The sequence below is a fragment of the Aulonocara sp. 'chitande type north' Nkhata Bay genome, linkage group LG19 (assembly GCF_057382095.1).
Source record: "Aulonocara sp. 'chitande type north' Nkhata Bay isolate Kocher_YH1m ecotype deep benthic linkage group LG19, A_spYH_male_GT1.1, whole genome shotgun sequence".
Lineage (NCBI taxonomy): Eukaryota > Metazoa > Chordata > Actinopteri > Cichliformes > Cichlidae > Aulonocara > Aulonocara sp. 'chitande type north' Nkhata Bay.
The window spans coordinates 30,267,797-30,291,015 of record NC_141362.1 but is presented as its reverse complement, the minus strand read 5'-3'; the positions used below and the strand labels follow the sequence as shown (position 1 = coordinate 30,291,015).

The 23,219-nt window shown below is 39.3% G+C and overlaps 3 protein-coding genes across 4 annotated transcripts in view; 1 reads left to right on the top strand and 2 right to left on the bottom strand.

The window, feature by feature from the left end:
- The window catches only part of tmem63c (transmembrane protein 63C), a 42,374-nt gene extending 31,792 nt beyond the window's left edge, over nucleotides 1–10,582 (bottom strand). Inside the window, exon 1 of the mRNA XM_086274444.1 lies at nucleotides 10,504–10,582. The gene's annotated coding sequence lies outside the window, so the exon portion shown is untranslated. The remainder of the gene's footprint in view (nucleotides 1–10,503) is intronic.
- A 1,892-nt stretch (nucleotides 10,583–12,474) lies between these two features.
- On the top strand, nucleotides 12,475–17,238 carry zdhhc22 (zDHHC palmitoyltransferase 22). Its single transcript, XM_086275149.1, has 3 exons — nucleotides 12,475–12,563; nucleotides 14,295–14,852; nucleotides 15,271–17,238. The coding sequence occupies exons 2-3, from the start codon at nucleotides 14,297–14,299 to the stop codon at nucleotides 15,546–15,548; spliced, it is 834 nt and encodes a 277-aa protein (XP_086131275.1). The 5' UTR covers nucleotides 12,475–12,563; nucleotides 14,295–14,296; the 3' UTR covers nucleotides 15,549–17,238.
- Nucleotides 16,496–23,219, bottom strand: cipca (CLOCK-interacting pacemaker a). 2 transcript variants are annotated; one of them, XM_086275147.1, is made up of 4 exons: nucleotides 23,097–23,219; nucleotides 21,569–21,680; nucleotides 20,995–21,164; nucleotides 16,496–19,880 (listed from the first exon to the last, which is right to left on the bottom strand). In XM_086275147.1, exons 2-4 carry the CDS (start codon nucleotides 21,672–21,674, stop codon nucleotides 19,095–19,097), a joined length of 1,062 nt encoding a protein of 353 aa, XP_086131273.1. In that variant the 5' UTR covers nucleotides 21,675–21,680; nucleotides 23,097–23,219; the 3' UTR covers nucleotides 16,496–19,094. The 2 variants fall into 2 exon arrangements, with proteins under 2 accessions (XP_086131273.1, XP_086131274.1); XM_086275148.1 differs by having other exon boundaries at nucleotides 23,092–23,207.

Below are 23,219 nucleotides of genomic sequence, written 5' to 3'. Positions count from 1 at the left end.
ATGTCAACAAGCTCAATGATGGTGACAATGCAAAAATGTGCTAATTAGCACTAACCCTTTCACTGGCACTTTATTAGGTACACCTGTTCGACTGCTTGCTAATGCAAATATCTAATCAGCCCAACAATACGACCACTTGAAGTTCACACCGAGTATCAGAATATTGAAGAATAATGATTTGAATAACCTTGAATGCAACGTGTTTTGTGCACCAGACATGCACCAATAACAATGAGTATGTCAGACTGCTGATCTTCTCAGGATTTTCACACACAACCATTTCTAGGGTTTACAGATCACGGTCAGAAAAAGAAAAAGCCAGTGAGCTGCAGTTTTCTGGTTGAAAATACCTTGTTAAAGTGAGTGATCAGAGGATAATAGCCACTTTGAGCTACTAGGAAGCAGTGTTGGGCAAGTTACTTTGAAAAAGTAATTAATTATAGTTACGAGCGTGCGCAGCTGCTTAAAGCTGTAGCGTCCAGATTACTTACAGCTACTTCTGTGCAACTGATATAAGATGCGGTAAGCTGAAGACAGCTTCAACCGTCTGTTTGTTGAAAAATAGTAACGGACCGCATTTTCTTGTTAGTAACTGTAACGGCGTTGTAACGATAGGAATAGTAATTAGTTAGATTACTCGTTACTGAAAAAAGTAACGCCGTTATTCCCATCACTGCTAGGAAGGTAACAGTAACTCAAACATCCACAACAAATGTACGCAGAAGAGCATCTCTGAACGCACAACACAAACTTTAAAGGACTTGGGCTACAGGAACAGAAGAGCACACTGTAGTCCACTCCTGTCAGATAATAACAGGAAACTGAGGCTACAATTTGCACAACATCAGAAAAATAGGCCAATGGAAGACTTAGCCTACCTGAGTATTGCTGCTGACCCTGTCCATCCCTTATGACCACAGTGTACCATCTTCTGATGACTGTTTCCTGCACTATAACACACTATGTTGCAAAACTCAAATCATCCCAAGCTGGTTTCCTGAAGATATGTCAACGAGTTCACTGTACTCAAAAGGCCTCCCCAGTCACCAGATCTCAATTCAGTTTGGCACCTTTCTGATGTGGTGCAACGGCAGATCTGCATCTGACAAATCTGCAGCAATTGTGTGATTCTATCAAATCAATATGGACCAAAATCCAGCACCTTGTTGAATCTTTGCTATTAAGAATTAGTCCTGAAGGCAAAACCTGTCCAACCAATTGAGGGTTGATGGGAATCCCACTAGCTCGAAGACACTTGATTATACTCTTGTTGATCTCTCGATGGCACTAGAGGAGAAGTCAGTGGGTTCACCTAAGTGAGTGGAATCCATGTTGACAGGGACATGAATGTGTGAAGCAAATTTGGCATCAATAACTATTAAACAATCACACCAAAAACAAAAATAACAGGTGGTGCTAAGAAAAACAACAGGGAGGCTTCCAAAGTCATTAGGATCCATTTTCTGTGCCATGAATCTGGGCCAAACAAACTTGCATTGTCTTCCACCATATAGCGCCATATCAAAGACACTGGATATGCTGGGCTGTGAAAGCAAGATAAAGAAATAAATATTCAAACCAAGTGTTGGCATCCACTATTAGCTTTTACTATCCTTTAAATAACTGTGCCATATCTCTTCACAGATGATTTGTCATGCTGAAATAAGAAGCTGCTATGATATAAAATCCATGTCAGGGAAAACCGTAATCTCTACATATAAATTTGCTTCAGAGAGGCTGGATTCTAATTCCCAGCTGCACCACAGGCTAATAAATACCATAAAGTATTTGGTGGACAGTCTCTGTATAACTTCCCATTCCTTCGTAAAACATTCAGCTGGATCAAGATATATCCCCTGCCTGAGAGAACGAGAGAGCGATGGGCCCGTTTTTCCTGAGAAATGAACTATATATAAAATGTAAACTTCTGGTGACTTCCAAACCTCTGCACCCAATCAACTTACTGTCACCATAACTATGATATAACCCCGAGTACAATTTGCAATCGCCATAAATAAAACATTCACGACTTCAGAGGCGTGCTTCTCCTCTTGACTGCACTGACTGCAGCCTTGTTAAACATTTTCCCCCTGTTCTGTTTGTGTTTGCAAAATATGCCCTCTCTGCGCGAGACGGCCGCACCTGCACAGACAGGAAAGATTTGACATTTCCCTTATCGTTTGCTTTTGTGACGGCTCGGAGCTGGTAGAATATGCATGAACTTTTCTTTTTGTCAGCCGTGCCCTGCAGGGTTTTCTGAAGGTGAGACCCTAATTAGCAAAATCCTAGTTTTTAAAAAGTGTTTTGCATAAAGAATCTCTCTTTATTTGACTTTTAAAAAGCCAATGAAACTGCATGAGAGAACACATAGTGGGAGATCTCCTCCGACCTTTCGTGCTGAGATGTATGGGATAAAGTGAGTGGAGGTAGACAAAAAAATTTAACAGATAACTGCCACTTGACTCTGATGAAAACCTTAAAGCTACAATGGAGAAAATTCGTAGCTTAATAATGGTATCACCTAAAAGACTGTAAAAAGAGAGGGTTATGTAGAGAGAGCTAGGTTACCATGATAACCAGACTCTTTCCTTTTGTAATGCTTTGTACTTCAAGATGAGATGGGGAGTCAGTGCAACCTCCAGTCTGGCCTCATCAAACTTCAAAAGAGGATCATATTTTTCTTTTATATAATCTATGCGTTTGCTCTCCTGTCAATCATGTTGAAGGGCAGACAGTGAAACAAACCTCAGTGGCTGAAGCACTTATCGAGAATCCATTCAAGCTGAGAAGCTTTGGCTTCTGTTTCTCTGTACACTGCTTACAGTGACCCTTGGCCACTGGCATCAGATACAGATGACTCGAAGCCTGCTTCCTGCAGCAGTCCAAGTCCATGCAGCTTCTCTAGTATCTTATTATTATTATTAGCAGCTTCTCTAGACGATTTATATGCTGTTGCGATATCCAGCAAGGCTAGAGCCAAACACTATTCTCTGATGTAAATAAGCCTTAAAAATTTAACAAATTAGGAAAGGCTGATGATAAAAAATTCAGCTTTAGAGCAATCTGCTCTGTAAGGAATACCAAAGTTTTATCGCAGGGTCTGTAGTGAGTAGAGATGGCACGATACCACTTTTTTATGTCCGATACCGATACCGATATCATAAATTTGGTTATCTGCCGATACCGATATGAATCCGATATAGTGTTTTTTAATCAACAAAACTGTTTTTTAAATATCTTGCCGCATTTTGTATAAGTTCATACTCAAGTTTAAAACAACAACTACACTAAAGCTATTCTGTTATACCTGTATGCAAAAAAAATTATTTCATAGTTCAGCAATACTGATCAATCTAATAAACTTAAACCTACACCATCCTCCCTATTCTGGTATTTGAAAGAGTACTTAGCATAAATATTAAGCAACCTAACTAATAGGGTTCCAACTCCCAGCAACAACAAAAATAAATAAATAAAAAATGGGGAACCACCCCTCACGCTCCACCTCATGATGCTTAACCTTAATTTGATGCAGTGTGAAAAAAATGCACAGAAATCAATTATTTTTCAAGAAATATTAAATAGATTCAACATCTTTCTTCAACAGAATTGCAGACTGCACAGATGGTACCTTCCCAAAGGAAAAAGTACTATAGCTTACTAGGGTATATATATTAGACTTAATAGTCACTATATACAGTAATGGACTTCTATTCATTTTGCATCAAATTAAAACTTTGGGTGTCAGATAATTATTTATTAAAAGCTCGACATTTTAAATGAGAATAAGAAAGAAAAGTATGTCTTTGTGCCCCCTTTTCCCTGTTAATGCCCTATCGGCCCCCCTGGCTAAACTTTGCTAGATCCGCCCCTGCACAGTTACCAGCGTCAGCTACGTAGAAAAAGATCCTCGAGTAGAAAGTAATATTAAATACATTCTAACAACAGCTGATCAAGCTTAAACGTGCTTCTGTTGTTCAGCCGCTGGTTTCCTCTTTCTGGTGCAAAGTGGGCCAAAAACAAACCAGAGAGACGGACTCGCGACAGAAAAGCCGATCAGCTGATCGTTAAGCAGTTTCATGATTGAAGTAGCAGCAAGAAGAGGCAGTCGCTCCATATATTGCTTGTTAAGCTTAACGCAGGAATGCTTTACAAACATTCAGAGATGGACTTACACACTTGCTTTACTTCTCTCGGGATAACTTTGTCGGAGATGAAATGCCGGGTTGCTAGCAAAGCTCCAAATGCTATCCAGACCACCACAGGTCCCGCATGCCACAGCCGCTCTATCACGTGATGCACACTGCTCCGACGTGCTAACGTTCTGAGGTGAGTTACGGCGTGTTGCAAGTTTTGTGAGGTGCTTTCGTGATATTTAATGGATCAGATTACATTTTTTATTTTTCTCCGATATCCGATCCAGTAATTTAGGTCAGTATCGGACCGATACCGATACGTAATATCGGATCGGTCCATCTCTAGTAGTGAGTGATGTAGTGAAGACTGCATTTTGCTAATTTTACTAATTAACATACAGTCAAAGACCAGAAGCTTTGGAATAATGTTCACTGGACAGATGCAGCATTCATATTTGGTGCCGAGCAAGGACAGCTGTTCAATAGAAGAACACGATGCCAAGTTTGAAGTGTGATGGTGGGAATCTTTTGGTTTAGGGTTAACCAGTAGCCTTGAAGACTGACCTTGCAGTCATTAACTGAACTACAATTTCTGCATCATGTCAATGCCTGCTTTAGCTGTTGGCTGAAAATGAACAAGAAATAAAAATTTCAACAGTGCAACAATTAACAAAAAGCAAAAACAAATGGAGCACGGCAGTAATTATGTTCATAATTTCAGGTTTTAGCCTGTACAGTTATATTTTCGTCTATTACCTGCATAATTCCCAGTAACATACATGTATTTTTTCCACCTCACACTGGCATTTGACAATCATTGCAGCATTTGTAATTGTGTGACTTTACACCTTGAGTCAGTTTATATTATTCTGTCTAACCCCCTGTAGTAGACAGGGGTTAAAACTGAATGCCCCCTGTAGATTTCCCCCCGGTAGTTTTCCACCAACACACTCAAAAGCAGCTGTGGTACTTTTCCTGCAGGACATGGTTAAGCCCTCAAATAATCCAACAGAAGATCAATAATAGCTTAATAATTTCTTATCAAAGCAAAGTCCAGGGATGAAAGTGCATTTACAAAATCAGGAGCATAATAATGTGAGCTCTTCAGCTTATCGGCTACATTTATAGATGGCAAGTTCTGCCTGAACTAGGGCTGCCACAAACGATTATTTTGATAGTTGACTAGTCACCGATTATTTTTGCGATTAGTCGACTAATCAGATCATCATCCATTGAACGTAAAAGTACAGCTTATTGCACCAGCAGCATCTGCTCTTATATAACTATCATTAGCTTACAACTTTAAGTGTTTAAGGTCTGTGCTAACTAAAAATAAAGACAAGATGATAGTTAATTGAATTCTAATTAAATGTGCAGATTGTTTCGGTGGAGTTTAATAAACTCAGCCGATTTACTCAGGAACAAATAAAATACTGAAAAAAGCCAAACAATAACATTTTTAAGTTATCTAAGTGACTTGTATATGTTTAACCTGAGTAGGGCGGTGGGTTTGAAAACGATCTGCCGGGAGTCCGGTGCTCTCATGGCCCCCGGCTAGCTATTGAGCTAGTGGGTAACAGACGCCTCCGAAAACGTCGGAGCGCTTTTGAAAATATGTGGTGTCCTGATAAACTGAGCAGATATTTGAGGTTTACACAGCTACATTCTCGCCTGAAAATATGTTAAACGTTTATTTTGTGACCCAGAAAGAATAATAAGAGTAATATTAAAACTAACTAGCTGCCGCCATTGTTGACAACTGCGCTGGGCCGCGCTATGAATTCTGGGACACAGTTTCTTCTTCTTCGGGGTTTAACGGCAGCTGGCATCCTTGTACATGCAGTGCTGCCATCTTCTGTTTCAGTCCGTTATTACACTCTTAAATCCTGCTACTTATTCCTGCTTTTGCGATCTTACAAAGCTTCAAATGACGCGTCGACTATTAAATCAGTCGTCGACGATTTTGATAGTCGACGTAATCGTGACTAGTCGACTAATCGTGGCAGCCCTAGCCTGAACAATCGAAAATTAAACACATTCTGATTGTCCATCTCAGTGCAAGACATGCAAGACATTCTTCATTAACTTCACACTGAGCTAGTGAGTTGGGGACATTTCCATTATTATGTGGTGCATCTGATTGGTAGACTGTTGCTGTTGTGACAGGGATGTCATGTGTGAATGCATCTTATTCCTAACTCTGCAGGAGCTACATCCTCTGCTGTGAAGGGTTTTGGGCGGAGGATGTGTGGATGGGCAGCCCTTGTCAGACTCAGCCTGAGGCTGAGGAGGATTGGGGCGGAGGTTTTAATGCAATCTGCTCACCACCTGCTCAGTGGAGGGAAAGGGAGGGGGCTTTATTCTTTTCACAACTTGCTCGTTATCACATCAGACACACAAACACAGATCACTGAGGTGTGTCTGCTCAGAGTTCACAGTTAACGCACCGTCCCCTCCCCACCCAGCCTCCTTCCGAAGGCTGAATGAGCCTTTGCATGACTGGAGCGATGACTGCACACACAGGCTATCCTCAACAAACCTAACACCTGCTTCCTGTCTGGCTGCACATGCTCAGAAGGCCCCGAGAGATTGTGGTTGTGTGTCTGCCTTGCTGTTGCTGTGTGGACTGGGCCAGTCCTTATTAGGACCAATGTAGCATCTGTGATTCTTGGCTCTAAGATATGAATGCTTGATTACACTGTACCTGACCTATTCAGTAACCACAGAACCTCTCTGAGCTGCATTTTCTCTGCACACCACACAGGATGTGGACGATTCCACCCACAGCTTCTTACACTGCAAATTCTCCTGTAGATGATCCTAAAACTGGGCCTGTGAGAAAACCTGAGCCCCAATCAATATAAACCTCACCTCCACGTCAACCATAAAATCCTGTCTGTTGGAAAATATTATTCTGGACAAACGTCTCTGTCACTATCTAAACCATATTTACATAAAAAGTAGCATTTAATTACTTGGCACACAAAAAATTGCCAGGCAAACAATCAGCAATGGTTTAATCAAAGAGAGACTTACGGAAACAGATATAATTATCAGCATTACACACTATATAACCTATACATGTACAGTCTATTTATTTTAAACACCACAGCTGCTTGAAAATAAAGCTGAGTGCAATATATGCACATATTACTGTGGAAAACATTAATAAAGAACTTTAATGGACTTTAATTTGTTGCAGATATCCAGATCATTTTAATAAACATACCTGTGGAGAATAACATATTGTACTGTGTGACCAGCAGTTCATAACAAAAAAGGAAAATATTCACATTTAAAAACACTGCAATGAATATATAGCATAGTTGCTTCGAAATATTTGATTAATACGTACAGATTCATCTGATAACTAGAAATTGAAAATTACAGCATCTGATGCTGTTTCTTGCTGCTGTGACCTCTCTGAATGTCTAAGGAGGTTTATCTGATATGAATGCTAGCCCACAAAAGGCACTGTCAGTATGAAGTATCAAAAGACAGTCTGACATTTATGTATGACTGTGAATATCTGATACTCCTCATTGTATGGTAAGTTTATGGCGGGGTGCTTCTTTGTGAAAGTCTGTGCACAATACATCAGTGACAGCGCTGCATGCATCAGCATCACTGTGATAGACCTCGGAGGAACAGCAGTAAAAATTCACAGCTTGAATCTCAAATAGCAGGGCGCCTACTTTCTACTAAAGACTTCAAAAGAACAAAGCCCGAGCCAACAAATGCTGTGGTTAGATGACAGGTGGAATACAAATGGAGTTTTCGCAGCTAACTGTGGTATCATCAGCCTTTGCTTTGTTCTGATATTCTGTTTGTGTTCAACGGTCTGTTAAAAGGACAGCAAAGGTTTTCTGACACTCTTATTTCCATCTGGCAGTCTGGTATGTGGGGTGGTGGGGCTGAGGAGATGACCTGCAGAAAAACATCAAATATGTGGTGCAGTCATGAATGTCTGGTGCACACAAGCCATACCTGCACTGCATTTCTCACTGTGAGAAACTGCATGACTACCACCATCATCAGCATTACTACCAGAACAGAAAGAGGGATGGTTCACTGGATGACCCGTGTTTTGTGCTACACAGTAGCAATCTGTCTGCAACATGAGCTATTTCTCTCCGATCCCTGACTCAAATATGCATGTAACTCCCATTCATCACTGTATTAAAGGTGGCACGTCAGCACAGTCATCTCTTTTTATTATGGCCTGACATACATAAGGATCTACTTTGTTTTTGTTGTTTGTTTGTTTTTTAACCATGGCTTTATATTAACTGGTTAAATAATAGATATTCAATTCAACTTTATTTATAAAGCACCAAATCATAACATAACAACTGCCTCAAGGCACTTTATATTGTAAGGTAAAGACCCTACAATAACATCACAATAATGTGATAGGATACAGTTAATCCTGTAGGGGCCATGAGATGTGAAATACATTAGCCAGGTCTTTCAAAACACAGTGTTTGGTTTTGGTGTAGCACACCAAGAGGTATCACATAATTTGTCTTCTATTTACTCCACCTGATTTTGGTACATTTAACATTTGCAATATTTAAAACTTGTGCAAATTATTGCATGCATGGTATTAATCTTCACAGATTATGCTATGCTTTTCACTTCTGTCTAATCTCAAAACTGCAAAGAATCTCATCTCATCTACTTGCCCAGCTGGAGCTGTCCTCCTGCTCGTGGTGCTGAAACAAACACAAAGAAACAGCCAAACACAAAGTATGCGGAGAAAATGAACACGAGGCTTAACGTGGTTTAAGACTTGCTCTAACATACGTCTCAATATTGTCCATCCCTTTTGCACCTGCTCAGTGCTACACAAGTGCACCATATCCGTATCACTACTAAAAGCCCTTGTTCAATCTCAGCTTAGAGCCTTTTGAAATATTAATGCCTGTGAGACACTTACTGTGCACTCGTATGGATCAAATTTTAAAGAAACAGGATAAAACCCTGCAACTAATTTACAGCACTTTGGTAAGAAACTATGAAATATATACATATTTTATACTGAAGCAATTGATCAGCTGCAAATTTAGTCAATGTTCTTGTCATCTAGGTATGAATTCGATCACACAAATACCTACTATCTGTTTGTCTAAAACACTGAGGTAAAAACATACAGTTTCTCCCCTTCATTTAAAGCATCTGCAGTGATTCTGAAGTCCTTGATTTTCAAAAACGACCTTTTCACACCCGCAAGGCTTTGTTTAATCCAACCTGTGACACTAATTCTGACCCTTCTTGATATTTCTGAGATCTCTCTGAAAGCGCAATACCTCTATTTATAGAACACGCATAATTGGGAACCTGGAAACAGGATAGGCCTCCTCTCTAATTAAGGAATAAACAACACTAATTGCCATCATTACTATCATTCATCTGGTGTTATCAAACGTGATGAGATGTGCATATATTGAGTCCTGTAAGATTACGCTCTACATCTTGGCTAAAATCTGAATATCACCATTCTAAATGTATTTTCCTCCCAGGCTCTCATTAGGGTTTGACATATTGTATTCCACTAAAATGTCAAAAGTCCATAGCAAATCTGGCATTTTCAAGGCCACCTGCTTTCAGCACAGTCGGGTGGAAATGTTGCCAGATGTCAGTTTAGTACTCTGCCCAATTTCCGAAAACAGAAAAAACACAGTCAGAAAAGGCTAGCTTTACTTACTGTAAAAGCTCAATGTACCTCAAGAATCACATTTATTTTACAGGGTAACCCTTGTGTTAAAACCCACATCACATGTAGTAGGATAAGCATCGAATCAACAAGTCACAAGAAGTTGACCGGTATCATTTTTTTCTGTGCGAATCCAACAGAGTCCAGATTGAACAGCATCAGGCTACACAGACAGAGGGTGGCAGCATGAATGGAAGTCTGAGGGGCTCCTTATTTTATTAAAAACGGGCTCCCCAAGTTACACATAACGATGCTCACTCAAGGTTTGCCACGCAGCTAAGTCCACGAGGAACAATCGGGAACAATAGGTGTGACAGAGAGGAGAAATGATGCACCTGGTTTGGGTGTAGGAGTCTGACACGTTGCCAGAGACAGGCTCGTCCTCACCACCACCAACACCAACACCACACTGTACCGTGAACTTTAAGATATTTATAAATAAAGGAAAAGGTATTGCTCTCCGTAATCAGACATTTTTATCGACTCTCGGTTCCCCCGCTTACTGCAGCACTCACAGCAGCCTGCACACCCACCTTCCTTCAGCTCCGTAACTTGATGAAAACGATTGCGCCACTAATAGCGCAGTAAAGCCTTCCGGTTTGCATTTCTATCACTACAGGCACGCACGGCTTTAATATTTACCTCACTCACCTTATAAAACTCCCTTGTCGCTGAGGTCCGGCGGTGATAGAGATGCTGCTGATCTTTCTTTAACGCCAAGAAACAAGAGAAACTCCCACCTTCGCAGGGGCCGTCTAACAATTAAACACCTGCTTTGGAGGCGTTAAGGGACCATCAAGCAATGGTGATGCCAACAAAATTTCATTCGTTTTATTCGAAGTTACATAAAAATATATTTGACCAGACATCCACCTTAAAGTTAGCTAGGTCGATTTAAGTGGTTAAATGAATTATATATATTTTTAATGTTAACTTTGAACACCAAATGCACAGTAATCTGAAACTGAATTTTACGTACTCCAGTTTACATCCCACAAATACAAAGGCTTATTCCATTTAAGACAGAAAAATATGTATATTTTACTTAAAAAATACATGTTTTTAAATATATTAAGGAAAAATATTTGAAAACAATTAAGCATTATTAAATTAAAGCTACTTTGTTTTTTTAAAATATACATTTATCATTATTTCTATATTTTGCATTCTTTATAAAAAAAATCTACAAAAACTTTAGAATATATCACAAGTGTAGATACAAAACAACAACTTTTATATACAGCATTGTTTTGTGGGTACAACTACTCAGTCACTATTCATCTGTCAGTGGGTTGTTGCTCTTACCACACACCATTTAGTAAACCTTTTAAATAGTTTTATTGTTCTTGATGATGATGATATTTTTGAAGATATTTGACTTGTTTATGTTTTATATTATATTATATTATAATATAATGTTGCATGTTGCATGTTGCGTATTATGTTTAGTTTAATTTCTGATCACAGGATATTTCACTGTTGGCTTTGCCTCTTGTTCACAATGAAATTGGAAAAAAATATTTGTAAATACTTTGGTTCCTATGAAGGAATGAGGTACAAAAGATTTTAAAGCTACAATCTAATATTTCACAGGAAAATTTTAAAAAGGTTATATTTATTTACCTGTGCTCCCTATTGCACATGCTTTTATTACTTTATGAACACATATAATATCTCCTGTTTATAATGTTGTATGTGTTTTTACAGACAGGTGTCTTTTCAAAAAGAAATCTCAATATCAGCGAGACAGGATTTAATATTAACAATAATCTTATGTTACCTTAAAGGAGAGGTCTCTAGACTAAAGTAATGAAATGAAAGCTCTTTAGAGACATTACTCTAAGGATACTGAGGATCTATCTCAGACTTAACCTGGTAACAGATATGATGCAAAATGTATTAGTGCTCAAGTTAATTGTACTTTAAATAAAGACAAAATAATAAAAAGAATATTTGTTTGTAACAGGGAGAGGCCAATACCTGACTGATAGTGGTCCATTGGGTGATGGGTAAACATGTAGACTTGCCAATGGAGTTATAATTTCCTGTTATATTGTGAGATGTTGAAAATTGATGCCTTTATGACTCCTGCACAACAAGATGTGTTTTAGTATGGAGTGTTTGTGAGAGTCAAGTCATGTTAACAAAAGAAATCAAATGCATTGAGCTGCCTTACATCCTGTGAGTAAAGCTTATTTTATTGAAATTGCTAAAATTAGCTTATGGACCTCTACGCTAACAGCATGGGACGTCAGATAACTGAGGATACATTGCCACCTACTGAATTCTTTCTTTCCTGCATTGACCCTAAACACTGCAGACTGTTCACATGCTGTAATAATAATAGTTGTTCACATGGAAAGAAAGTGAAGGATTAATCTTATAAAAATGTACTATTATATAAATATATACTTTTTGAATGGATGTATATGGACTTAAATATGGGGAATTAACCATGTGAAAATAATAATACTTGTTTTGCTTTGTTGAAATTTCTTTTTTGTCTTGTTAACAGGGACACGTGAAGAAAAAGAGGAACACAGACGCATCCGGACCAGCAGGCGGCGGTAGACAAAGGAGTTAATGTGGTGATGTAAAAACGACGTCAGTGCCTCTCAAAGAAACCTTCTTGTGTGCGTTTGAAGAAGCTCCTGAGCTCCGAGGCTCCGTAGTGCTGAAAGGACAGCTCCTCCGCTCTCTGACATCTGCAGGTAGGCAGATGCGTCGCGCCATGGAGATGAAATTATGGGCAAATAACATTACTGGCGCAATCATTAACATACTGGAAACGATATAATGTAATTCTGAAAGAAAACAGAACACGAAGGAGATGGATAACTACAGTTATATTATAAATGCTTTCTGTTTTCTGTAGCATCCACAGTGTCGATGCCCTCTAATGAGGGACGTAAAGACCAACTTTTAAATTTGGTCTGCGAGACCGCCCTCTTTCCTTTTCGTCGTTTGCTATCTTGTGATTTGCAAATCCTTCAGTGCTGCAGGTTATGCGATGACAGAGGGAGGGATAAGACATTACTGCTATTCTCAGTGGCCCCTGGGAGTCCCCCACCCCCACTTTGCTCAGAAATTAGTTTTTAACTCTAAGCGGCAGGCTTACATTCTCTCTTCTATTCACATTTCTGCACTGTGCTCTTTGTAAATGGTTTGGATTCAGTGTGATTTATTTCAGGGTTTCAAATTGTCAGGTAAAGAGCATTCAGTAGTAGACATAGAACTAAACAGTTATCCCTTGTGAACAAGCACTTGGACACAATGGAAAGGAAGAACTACCTGATCTCTCCTCAGACCAAACTGTGTCCTTGGAAGGGTCATTCCCTCCAATTTGCTACTATTTAATTCAAGTATCTTAATGTAATAATCTCCCTACAAGTAAATGACTTTACTGCTGGATTAAGACTATTGATGCCCCTTAAATTGCAAACAGCACTGCCAATTCTTTAGGTACTTAGCAATCCTCATAAGCTGAGAATTTGTTTTGTCTATTTGCTAAAACTGTACTATAGTATCTTCTGTTTTGGCTGCACGTTTGTGTTTGCATCTAACATGAAATTGGTAAAAAGTGTTGAGAGTGATTCATCATGAATACCTGTGTTTGCATACAGAGACCTATTTTCAGCAAATGTGTGTTTGATGGCACCTCGTGTTTCCTAATGCAAGTTTGTTATATTAAAAACCTGATTAGTCATTAGAAAAACCATTTTCCAATTATGTCAGCACAACTGAAAATAGTGTGCTGATTGGAGAAGCAATAAGTGCGGCTAAATAAGTGCCTGGATTGGCTGTCTCAGTCTGATTATAGTCTCTAAATTTAAAAAAAGGACTGGAAAATGATCACTTTGTCCTTGCTTTAAGGAATAAAAGTTAATCCATGCAGTAAATTTAAAAAAAAAAAAAAAAAAAAGAGAGAGAGAGAGAGAGAGCAAGAACAGATTTTATAAAACAGGAAGTACTGCTCCCTCCACAAAACTGTGCAAGCATCAGGGCCTTTACCTAAAAAAGGATAAACACCCATACAAGCCAACGTGAGGTGGTTTGTAAAGGGAGTATGATGCCCATGATGAGTGAATCTAAACCTCTGACCACAACTGTGTTCAGCTCTCTACGCATGCTCAGACTTTTAGCACAATAAACTTGAACTAAGTAACATAATGTGCACAGAAAGAGCGGTGGTTGATGTAAACAGGCCATTTCATTCAATTTATTATCATGTTCCATTTAAAATGATAAATCATTTATGATTCCACAGACCATTAGTTGTGATTTAGACCATTTTGGGTCATTGTTCTTGTTATATTAGATACAAACAAACGTGCTTTGCTTTCAGAAGAAAGAACATTTCAAACTGACCAGAAACTTCTGCGCAGTTACGTTTACAGTTACTTGCACTTGCACTGCTAACTGTGTTCTTTGCTCCCACACAGATATGTTCACCCGGATGTTAAAACTGAGACTTCTCAACGCTGTAGCACCTGCGTACTTTTTTACGGCTACAGCAGTCACCTTCATTTTTCACTTTGGCTTCTTCATTCCAACAATTTTCCCAAGTCAGGGTACATCACTGGACGGGTCCAAAGTTTTACATACAGTTATTTTCCTTTTCTTGATGTTCAATGCGTTAGGGAACTACATAATGACTATTAAATACCCAGCTGAGAGTGCCAACGAGACTGTGATTCCAGTGTGTTCACCTCACTGCTCAGATAAAGTGGACGCGCACTACCTCCTAAACGGCCGTCACTTCTGCAAACTTTGCAAGAAGGTTATCCTTAAGAGGGACCACCACTGTTTCTTCACTGGAAACTGCATCGGCAACAAAAACATGCGCTACTTCATCATGTTCTGCATCTACACATCCTGCACATGTTTATACTCTTTGGTTCTTGGCGTGGCCTTTCTAACAGTGGAGTACTCTATCTCTTTTGAGAACCCCCTGACCTTTTTGACTCTTCTCCCGTTCTCCACTGGTTACTTCTTCATGGGTGAGTTTTCCATTAAAGCTGATATCGCAGAGGGGACACCAATTAACAACTCAATATTTTTATTGTTGGAGTCTGCTAGAGTTTGCATGATTCACAAACTGGATCTTGGCGCAGCCTCTCAGTTCATGCACGTTCAGCTAACTTTGTCCTGATTAGATGCCCTTTGCAAACAGAAGGTTAAAACAGCACGGTGGCAGGGCTTTTGCAAAGCTAGGCCACACTAATGATATTTGCTTTCACTGAGATCAAAATGGTCTTAAACTAAGCATTTAGGTCAGTCTGCCTGAGCTTCAGGCTAACAGGTATTACTTGTATATACACTGACCTCATTTAATACTCTTTTCTTTACTACAACCATCCACCATTCTAACAATAATATATGCGACAGTAATTTCTCCTCCTCAATATCTCCTCACAGGAACAATCTCAGGCCTGCAGTTGTTCCTGGTGCTGATGCTGTACGTGTGGCTGGGCATCGGTTTGGTGTGTGCAGGTTTCTGTTGTCAGCAGGTGCTGCTGGTGGCCCGGGGGCAGACATGGTGTCAGATGCAGAGAGGGCAACTTGCAGAGAATTGCAACCCCTGGAGAGCTAACCTCAAGGACGTCTTTGGCACCCGCTGGATGCTTGGTCTTATACTGCCTGTGCAGACAGTAGAGACGTGCTCTGAAGACGCAGATGCCCATAAAGAGGACTGAAGAAAAACCTCATATCGTAACAATAGCTCCTCACAGGTCAAAAAAGTGACACATGTTGTAGAAAATGCTGTCTAAAGACCCATGTGGGGAACGATTTTGAACACAGAGAGGATGCTTTTTGACGTTTCAAATAGTCTGTGAAATAGCTGTTAGCACACATTCCTTTAAGGACAGGAGCCATACAAGCAATGTGAAATAAGCGTGTAGTCTAAGTGTATCCTTTAGGTAGCTTTTTAAAAAGGCAATATTAAGACAAATAAGTTGGTCATTTTTGGGAATCCAGCAGTTTTACTTACGCTACTATAAACGCTTGCATCAAAATATAAAGATGGCTTTGCATGCCTTCACAGCTTTGCAATTTTGTATTATTTGACAGCCTGTGCCATGCGGTGCTCTGAGATTATCAAAGTGCAATATTCTTCCACACATCCTATTAAGATGCTACAAAGCGACGTTCAGGAAACTCCGGGTAGTTTTCGTGACAATGACTCTCGTTTGTCGTTAAGGGCTATCAGACAAAGAAGCCGTTTGTCTGCAGCATAAACTGCCGGGCTTGACAATACTGTTGTGACAATTACATGTTTAGCCTGATGTACTCTACTCAAAGTAATGTGACTCAGGCAGTGTGAAGAGGGAATGCTCCTTTGGAAAATGGGTGGGGAAGATGATTAATATTCGATTATCCAGGGTTATTATTCACAATGTGCCATAAAGTCATTTCTTATTTGCTTATAGCTGACCCCAAAGATGAGGTATTCACTACACTGCTAATAATAAGGCGCTCTGCATAATAATATTATTATTAAGGACTTTTCACTGTTATTCTGTGACTCCAGCTACAAATACACTGCTCATGTCGAACAGGTTTTGGGTTTCAATAAGTATACTTTCTAGAGATATTTTGTCTATTCCTGTTATACCAATAAAAGTATTCAAATCACAGCAAGTGATTAATTATTGTCTTTAATAATGACACACTGGTCTTCCAACAGTTTTACACAAAGCACACTTGACAATATCAGAAAAAAAAAAAAGTATCCAAACTGTAATAATTTGCCACCCTCCTTTTGCCCTTTTAAAACCAAGACTGCTTTTGATTCATTTTTAATATTCAGGTTAATTACTAATGTTGGGGTATGCAAATCGTGGTCCTGAAAACAAATCAAAGTGAACCTAGACTTAATATTTAACTTGTGCTTATGATTTCTATACTGTAACTTTGAATGCATTATCTAACCACACTGTGGGTGGTTATACAACTTCAAAGAAGAATAAATCTTTGGAAACCCTTAAGTATATTAAACTTTCTCCCAAATTAAGCTCAAAAAGAAATAAAGAAATCTTAGCTGCTCAAGCATCGACATAACATACAACATTAACTTACCGGTAAAAAAAAAAGAAAGAGGTGCAGGGCTTCTGATAAACATTTATATTCACATTATCTTATGCTTATGTTTAGAGGCAACTCAGAAATCTGAGAAATGAAACAAAACAAGCCCACTTCATTGTTTTAAAGTTTAAATTAATACTAAATAATAAGCAAAAATTAAAGCAGGAATGAACATGAGAGCAACAAATCCAAAGGCAACACAGTTATATAGCTACAGCACATCACCTGCTACAAGCTGTAGGTATGAAGTTTCTATTTAATAATAATAAAAAAAAGAAGCTTACTTTACCAGAACTGGCCAAATCCGTGCAATAATCTCTGTTTACAGTATTCACACAACTTTAGTCTTGGTCAGAAACATCATTACAAATAAATAATACTGACACCAAATAAACTTCCATTAAACGAAAAACAAACTGTTACGATTTAGCAAGCCATCTGAACTCTCTGTGAATCAGACACCGTTTGAAAAGACACTTCCTACAAAAGATGCATCAGCTCTATCAGTTTGATTTACCAGTTTAGAAATAAAGGATAAAGAAAAACAAAGATCACAGGAACCTGCTGACTAAAGATGAAAGATGGATTTGATCTAAGAAGTAAATAACCCTCATACTTTCTCCACACTAGCAACATTCATGCCACGTATAAGGAGTAAACCCCATGTGTCTTTGTATGTGCTGTAAGGCATGCATTAATGCAATCAAGTAGGGATGCACCGATATATTGACCGAACATCATTACGAACTGAAATCAATCATGTGGATGACCACTGGCTTCTCAGCACGTAAGACAACACTTATCAAAGTGAGAGGCCAGTGTTTATCTACAGTGTGCCATCAATTTTGAGCTGGTTTTAATGAGAAAAGGTAGCGTGACAAAGTATGAAAGAATTTTAAACATTTGCAACTTTTCAACAAAACAAAGAGAAAAATAAAAACGTATCAGCCTGGGCTATCGGCTAAACACTGGTGTCAGTACTTCACAATCAGTGCATCCCTACACTTAGGAGTTTGACACAGAAGCCATAGCCCTATTGCAAGTGATACTTGCTATTTTGAAACAGAAGAGGCAAGAAAATTCATTATAGGCAAGGGTTCGAAATACAAGCATGCTTCCTAACTCCCATCTCATAAGAACGGCTGCTTCGACCTCAGCACGATCTGATGTCAGCGTTTTAGTGTCTGTGGACCGATCACATTATTGCGTCACGACTGTGCAACTAAGAGAAAAAGAGCAAATGACTCTGCCCTTTTCTAACATGCAGTTAAAACTACAACTGCAACCCCCCTTTTCCCCATAAATGTAGTTATGTAGTTTCATTGCCTAAGCTTAAACCAGCAGTGCAAATTTTTGCCTTCCTCTTCTGGGACTGAGAGCAAAAACACAAACGCTTGTTAAGCATGCCAATGATATCTTCTGCTCTACTAGCCCAGTCACTGTTGACACTGCTAAGGGTAAGAAGTATAGGAAATGTCACCACAAGCAGCAAATATAATTACTGCTATCCTGTGAAGATGTTTGGCTGGGCAGATCAGCACTATATGACTGAATATAACCTATTCATCTACCCTGATATGTCATCTATACAGACTTTCTTGCTCTTTATGTCACATTTTCTGAATTCCCATTCTCCAACTCCGTAATGATATTTAGGTTGGAGACAGAAATCCCCTTTAGGGTTGCATCTGGAATAATAACTCTGCCAAATCAAACATGTGGAACTACCCACTGTGGGGACCCTTGTGACAATGGAGCGGCTGAAAATAGCTTTTGACTTCCCATATCACTTCTGCTGGTTTTTCACAATCCTTTATCACGAAGTTGCAGAGCTACTGCATCCCAACAATGTGACCGGTCGTTTGAAGTGACGGTCCTGGAGTAATATCAATTCTGATGTCGTCGGAACAACAACATGCAATATGAGACAGACCTTTAGTTTTATATCCAACCAGCTGCTCCAAAACTGTCTAATTTCTTAACTTTGCTGCAGAAAGTGATTAATACCTACAGCCTACTGATAAAGGTCTGAAAGCTTAAAGTTTAGTTCAAGAGTATATTTAACACAATTTATCCACATTTATTAAATCCCCCTGTGGCCTCCTGATTAATCCTCGTCTCCAGATTCAGGACTACTGATTATGTCCGTACATATTTTAAGCTAGGATGCTCTGCGGTTTCGCCCCCCACTGTTCCTTTTCTGTGTCCTGGAGAGAAAGCTGGAGTTTAGTCCAGAGTTGTGGGTTTCCACTGCTCAGAGCCTCCAGCAGCAGAGTCGTCTGCTCCTGAAGCTGCTGCAGCTGGTCTTGGGTGCGCTTATTCTCTTTGATCAGCTGCTTTGTGCGCATGGTGATCCCCAGCAAGCCGGACTTGTTGAGTATGTTGTAGGTATTGCTGAAGCGCTTCTCCTTATTAGTGCGCATCGAGTCCTCATCCTCGAATTCGTCATCAAGCATCCTGTTGTCTCCTGCTAGAGTCCTAAATTCATCTGTGTAGGAGGGCAGGGAGCTGGTTCCTACCTGTGAGGAAAAAGACTTGATAAGCTGCTCTTGACTCTGTGCTTGGTTTGTTGGTGCTTCAAAGTTGGATGTGGTTTGGGCTGTCATCTGCAGTGCTGACAGGGGGCTGGGGGTGCTGTACACCCTGTGGCCATGATGATGCCTCCTCTGTCGCTGGTTATATCCTGCTGCTGTACTCCCCCTCACCCTTGAGGATCCTACCCTCTTAGTGGGTGTGTCCATGGGATGCGGGGCAATTTTGGGATATGATTTGAGGATGGGCATGTAGCTTTTTGACTGACGTGTGTTTTCAGAGCCAGTCTTAGGAGAGCTGTTGTTGTCATTTGATAGCATGGGTTGAAGAAGAACCACTTGTGACTGAGGCATTATTTCCAATGGTGAAGGAAAGTTCCACTGTTTTTCTGCTGGAGCTGTGGATGATTGCTAGAAAATAAGAAAACAAACAAACAAACAGACCTTTAATGTTATAAAAATTTCTTATACTATCTATAATATGGTAGCTGTTAAACATAAAGTGCATGACAGAGTTACAGGGTTATAGTCGATGATCTCAGGGATTGTCAAGCTTCCATTTATATTACATTTAATGTGTCTGGTTAGTTCTGCTGTTGGCATCTCTGCATTATAATAAGATACTTGAGAGGCCTCTCTTCCACTTTGAAATGGATGAATGACTTAAGTGTGTCTGTGTGTTAGGGGGAGGACCTGCTACACTGAACCATCATCATAATATCAAAGTGAGACAAAACAGAGGGTGTTTATATCTGTTGGTTTTATTTAAACGAGAGCTCCATGTGAGTGCTTGCCGGGTTCGCTGTTTATCTCACGCTTTCAACTTTTGTGGGTGTATGTGTGTGTTTGTCGGTGAAAGAGGCCACTGTGTGTGGTGAGAGCTTTGTGTAGAGTGGTGAGAGATTTTACACAAGTAAACACAGACTGAACAACTTAGGAGGATTGTAGCCCCCCCCCAAAAGTTTTTTTTTTTTTTTTTTTTAAAAGGAGAGGCAGCTATAGGTAATGATGTAATAATGTTTTCACTGTTCAGCTAATAACTGTTCTATTATAAACTCTAATTATGGAAGGCTGAATCATCATCAAACAGTAGCATTATTGCTTTTGGTGTGTTTGGGGTACAAAGTATGACTTACTGGGAGTGGATATTATTACCTCAGTGAGTGCACATTAACCCACCACCAATTCAGCAGCATTGATATCACTTTTGCTGATCTCAGAGGATAGCACAATTGAATTATAAAGAAAACTGCCCAGCCCCAGATCATACACAGTCTAAGGAAAGTGTTAAAACACAACATTACCCACAACATGCACAGACAGATCTGAATGCTCAATTTGAGTTAATAAACTCCATCCAAAATTAAGCTTTTAACTAATTTCTCTAAAAGTTCAGAGTACAAAACACTCTGAGCCAAACAATGCTCCATTGAGCACTAAAGCTCAAAGACAATATAGCAATAAAACACTCTAAGAGTAATGAAATACACAGTAGTCTGTTCAGACAAATATTGAAATATTTTACCTGCTTTAACACGAAGTTGTTCATGATGATCATTGGAGACAGTCCAGTGTATGGACCTCCCATCACAGCCACCTGTGGACCAGTTGGCTCCTGGCTGACTATTGACCCATTTCTTGCTGCATCTTCAGAGTCAGTCACTTCGACTGTGCTGAGGTACTCCGAGCTAGCATCTGAGAGGACAACACGACACATATATGAGGCTCATCATGTTTAAAAGAAAGGCTTCTGCTCTGTGTGGAAAAACATTAGCTGTATGAAAACAGTGGCAGATGTAGATAAATATCTGTAGCGTGTCTGAAAAAGGATACTATCATCTTAATGTGAAGGGCTAAATCAAATTCAGGTCAACCCCCATACTGTAAATAACCTACATATTAAATGTGACCTAGATCTCCACATTTGATTAGGGTCGACCTTGTTCATGAACTGATAGACATTATTTGTAATTATATAAAGGCTAATTATATCCCAGGTCAAGACACGTGTTCTTTCAGACAAAATCAAGAATATTTTGCACAATCACAAAACTTAAAAGGCATGCTAGTTTTTTTTTTTGAATGTAAGCAAATCAAACCTGAGAAGCCTGAATCTCTTTCCAGGTCTTGTTTGCATGTTCCAAGGTGCGATGTCCGGGTGAACGGCAGAGTCCTGTGACTGCCTGGTTGATTAAACCGGTTCATGATGGTCTATCCAGGAGAAAAAACAAAAGAAAAAAACAAAAACACATGGACAGACGAAGTTAAATAACTGCAACTTAATCTCTCCAGGACAGTCTTATGCAAGTTTGTGATACAGTTTGATGACATTTTTTCTTTATTTTTAAATCCATTCTGTGACTTGGGAAGGAGAGAATATTAAATATCTATGAGTAGCATGTCCATTTTAAAACAGTAATATTCCATTTCTTTGGATTTTTTTCATGACAGGTGACACATTATCCTATTTGGCTATGGAAGACATTGAGACTTTTTAAAGATCTTTGGCTACAGACAGATGGGTCACAATGATTGTTTTTGCTAATAATTTACACATTTTAAAAACCTTTATAAACTACAATATTTAGGCCTTAGCAAACCTACCTGTTTCACATGTCATATCTTACGTGACAATCTAGTTATATAAAATATAAATTAGGAACAAATAAATAAACAGCAGCCAATTATAATTGTAAACAATCACAAGATAAAGGTGGCCACTCAGACACAGCAGGGCCAAGGCTTCAGGTTGTTCCCTTAATTTGTCCTTGCCTATAATTTTTTCATAGTAACTCATTACTATATACGATTTACAGTGTATAATGACTAAAAGCACAACAGTCACAGTATAAACACTCACCTCTAGTTAATACGTAATCTGTCTTTTTAGAGCTTCTACTTTGAATTGTTTACAAGACTGATCATCACTTCACGTTTAAGGCCTGTACTTTGCATTCATACTGTACATGACTGTATTTATTTTTCAACATACTGAAAAGAGCAGGCGCACACCCACAAACGGGATTACGTAATGTTTTAAGCTGCATAATAAACAGATTAAAACATCATAAAAGCGTATTATTATCTGCCTTACGTCTCCCATTTTACAAACTCGAGCTGAACGATTGGATGAAGGGCCTGTGACCCTCCCACAACCACTCACTGCGATGGCTAGTCATGGCAAGACACACTTTAAAAAAACAAAACAAAACAATGTCGTACTTACCCAGCAAAAACAACAAATAAAGAAGTCCGTGCAGACAATCATTGTTATAAAGCTGGGATGCTGACCAGTCCAGCGTTTATAACTTCTTAACTAGCTACAGCTAGCATTGTTTTGCTATACACGCAACTTTGTCAACATTGGCCGTTAACGTCAAACAACGTACGCGACACAAACACACACACACACACAGCTTTAGGGTTACACAAATGTGCTTCTGCAATAACAAAATATGGAAAGCAACATTAGCTGCTGTCTGTATCATCGACAGTATGTTTTATCTGTTTACTATTCATTTAGCTGGGTAACGCTAGCTGCTAGCTACCTTAGCTTTAGATCAGAACTCTTGCTATCACGAGATCGATAAGCAATATGAGTACCAGCATAATTTCGACAAACCTTACCAAGACGTCGTTTGCTTCAAAGCGAAAATCCGACTTTAGTAGCTTGAAAATATGTGGCTAGTTAAAGCCACCCAACTCCCGTGTTGCTAACGCCAGCTCTACAAAATAAACGCCCTCCACGCG

Excerpts from the sequence above, each read along its gene's own strand:
- zdhhc22 (XM_086275149.1), top strand. The coding sequence starts at position 14,297 with ATGTTCACCCGGATGTTAAAACTGAGACTTCTCAACGCTGTAGCACCT. Across the intron at positions 14,853-15,270 it reads CACTGGTTACTTCTTCATGG|GAACAATCTCAGGCCTGCAG; the intron begins GTGAGTTTTCCA and ends ATCTCCTCACAG.
- cipca (XM_086275147.1), bottom strand. The coding sequence starts at position 21,674 with ATGAACCGGTTTAATCAACCAGGCAGTCACAGGACTCTGCCGTTCACC. Across the intron at positions 21,165-21,568 it reads AAGAGATTCAGGCTTCTCAG|ATGCTAGCTCGGAGTACCTC; the intron begins GTTTGATTTGCT and ends TTGTCCTCTCAG. Across the intron at positions 19,881-20,994 it reads ACAACTTCGTGTTAAAGCAG|CAATCATCCACAGCTCCAGC; the intron begins GTAAAATATTTC and ends CTTATTTTCTAG.